The 1709-nt window shown below is 37.2% G+C and overlaps 1 protein-coding gene across 1 annotated transcript; it reads left to right on the forward strand.

The window, feature by feature from the left end:
• Positions 1–92: 92 nt before the first annotated feature.
• LOC109588677 (uncharacterized) lies at positions 93–1681 on the forward strand (the record flags this gene model as incomplete). Its single annotated transcript, XM_020004815.1, has 3 exons — positions 93–425; positions 917–1087; positions 1527–1681. Coding segments are annotated over 3 exons (659 nt in total), but the record flags the coding sequence as incomplete, so codon positions are not given.
• Positions 1682–1709: the final 28 nt, after the last annotated feature.

Consider the following 1709-nt stretch of genomic DNA (forward strand, 5'->3'; position numbering starts at 1 on the left):
CTTTATGGCCATTGAAATTTTAGTGGATCTTTAATTTTGCGGTTTCATGCTAACTGCGAAAATAGTGAAAGTTTAGCTCCTCGAAAATAAAGTGCTATATGGTATACGAAAATTACCATCACTTGAAATATACAAGATTTACAGTATACTTCAATTTATTCTCTTGCTCTCCCTCTCTCTCTTTTCAGAGTTTAAATCTGCCCAGTTTCCAATCATCAGTACTTTATCAAAGCAGTTATTAAACCACTCCTTTTACTTGCTACCAAAGTGTGATTCCACTCATTCCCTTCCATTGCTACGTCTGATATTGAGTTTGTGTGTTCCTGGAGGCAATGATGGAGTCTTGTGTGTTGATGATGTTATTTTATTAAAGAATATCATATGTGACTGCCATGATTACTTGAAGAAATTGATAATTAGTAAAGGTAATCTATTTATAATTGTTTCCTGTATATACATGCATTCTTACATATATGTTTGTATATTTTTGTATATAGTTAGTATACTATCAGTACATTTTATATTCTCTGTATATTGTTGTATATACTGTACGGTTGGTAATATTTGAGGGTCCAAAATCTTGTGTTTTCTCCAAAATGTCCTTAGAAGCTAATATTCGTGGGTGGTAGTTAGCAAACTTTTTTTCACTTGGATCTACTGGACTAGTTTCCTTATGGTGGAATATGGAGTAACAGATATAATATGCATGGCCCGTTAATTAGCTTTTATGTGTGGGTGGGTAGGGGTTAAAATTTCGTGGATAAAAATAAACCACAAAATTAACGAAAATTAATACCCCACGAAATTTACCAACCGTACGGTAATCTTAGTATACTCTCAGCACATTGTGTATTCTCTGTATATTCTTTGTATATTTTCTGTATATTTACTGTGTATTTTTTGTATATCTATATAGGTGAAACTCCTGTTGCTGTATCAGAAGTTAAAGAGGAGACCCCACCCACTGATAGGGGGAGTGGTCATCTTGATATCCAGAGGTTACTCTCTCAGTTGAAATCAGGTCACAGGAAGCCTCCCCTTCCTCTTCATTTTGATGGACCCAAACCAACTGCCTCACCAAGAGAAGGTAACATTACCCTGCGGAAAAAAAAGCTAAGTAGCTACTCTACTGTTGTGTAGGTAGTTCACTGCTTCTTCATTGCGCATGCGCAAACCCACCAGTAGTAGTAGTGCATGTATGGTCAGTAGCAGGACAGTAGCTTGACGGTGAATTGAGCGAAGAGCCTCCTAAACAGGTTTCTAACAGCAGAGAGCAGCAGTAGAGATGAACTTGGAGAGCACAGACAGCCAAGAGAAGCATCCTCAAGTCCTTTGAGAGCCTCTAGAGCGAGTGAGCACTTGCTACTACAGAACATGTGACTGGGCAGTAACGAAGTAAAATAACTACCTACGAACTACCTGTGTACTACTGATGTTACTTAGCTTTTTTTCACCCTGTACTGTAGTATTACCCTGGTATCACTTACATGTATCATGATCATGATGATATGTGTCTTTACCATTAGAGTTTCAGTCAGGTTGTGTCCAGCACATGAAGGAGTTAAGAGGAGGGACCAGTTTAATTGATTATTGTTTGAATATGTCTACCTTACTTGAACTGAGAGAGAAGAGAAGAGAATATTTAATGGGAGGCAGCAAAACAGAGCAACAAGAAAGGTAGTGGAATTAATTTTTTAAACAATTCACAA

The sequence above is a fragment of the Amphimedon queenslandica genome, unplaced genomic scaffold (assembly GCF_000090795.2).
Source record: "Amphimedon queenslandica unplaced genomic scaffold, v1.1 AMPQUscaffold_11938, whole genome shotgun sequence".
Lineage (NCBI taxonomy): Eukaryota > Metazoa > Porifera > Demospongiae > Haplosclerida > Niphatidae > Amphimedon > Amphimedon queenslandica.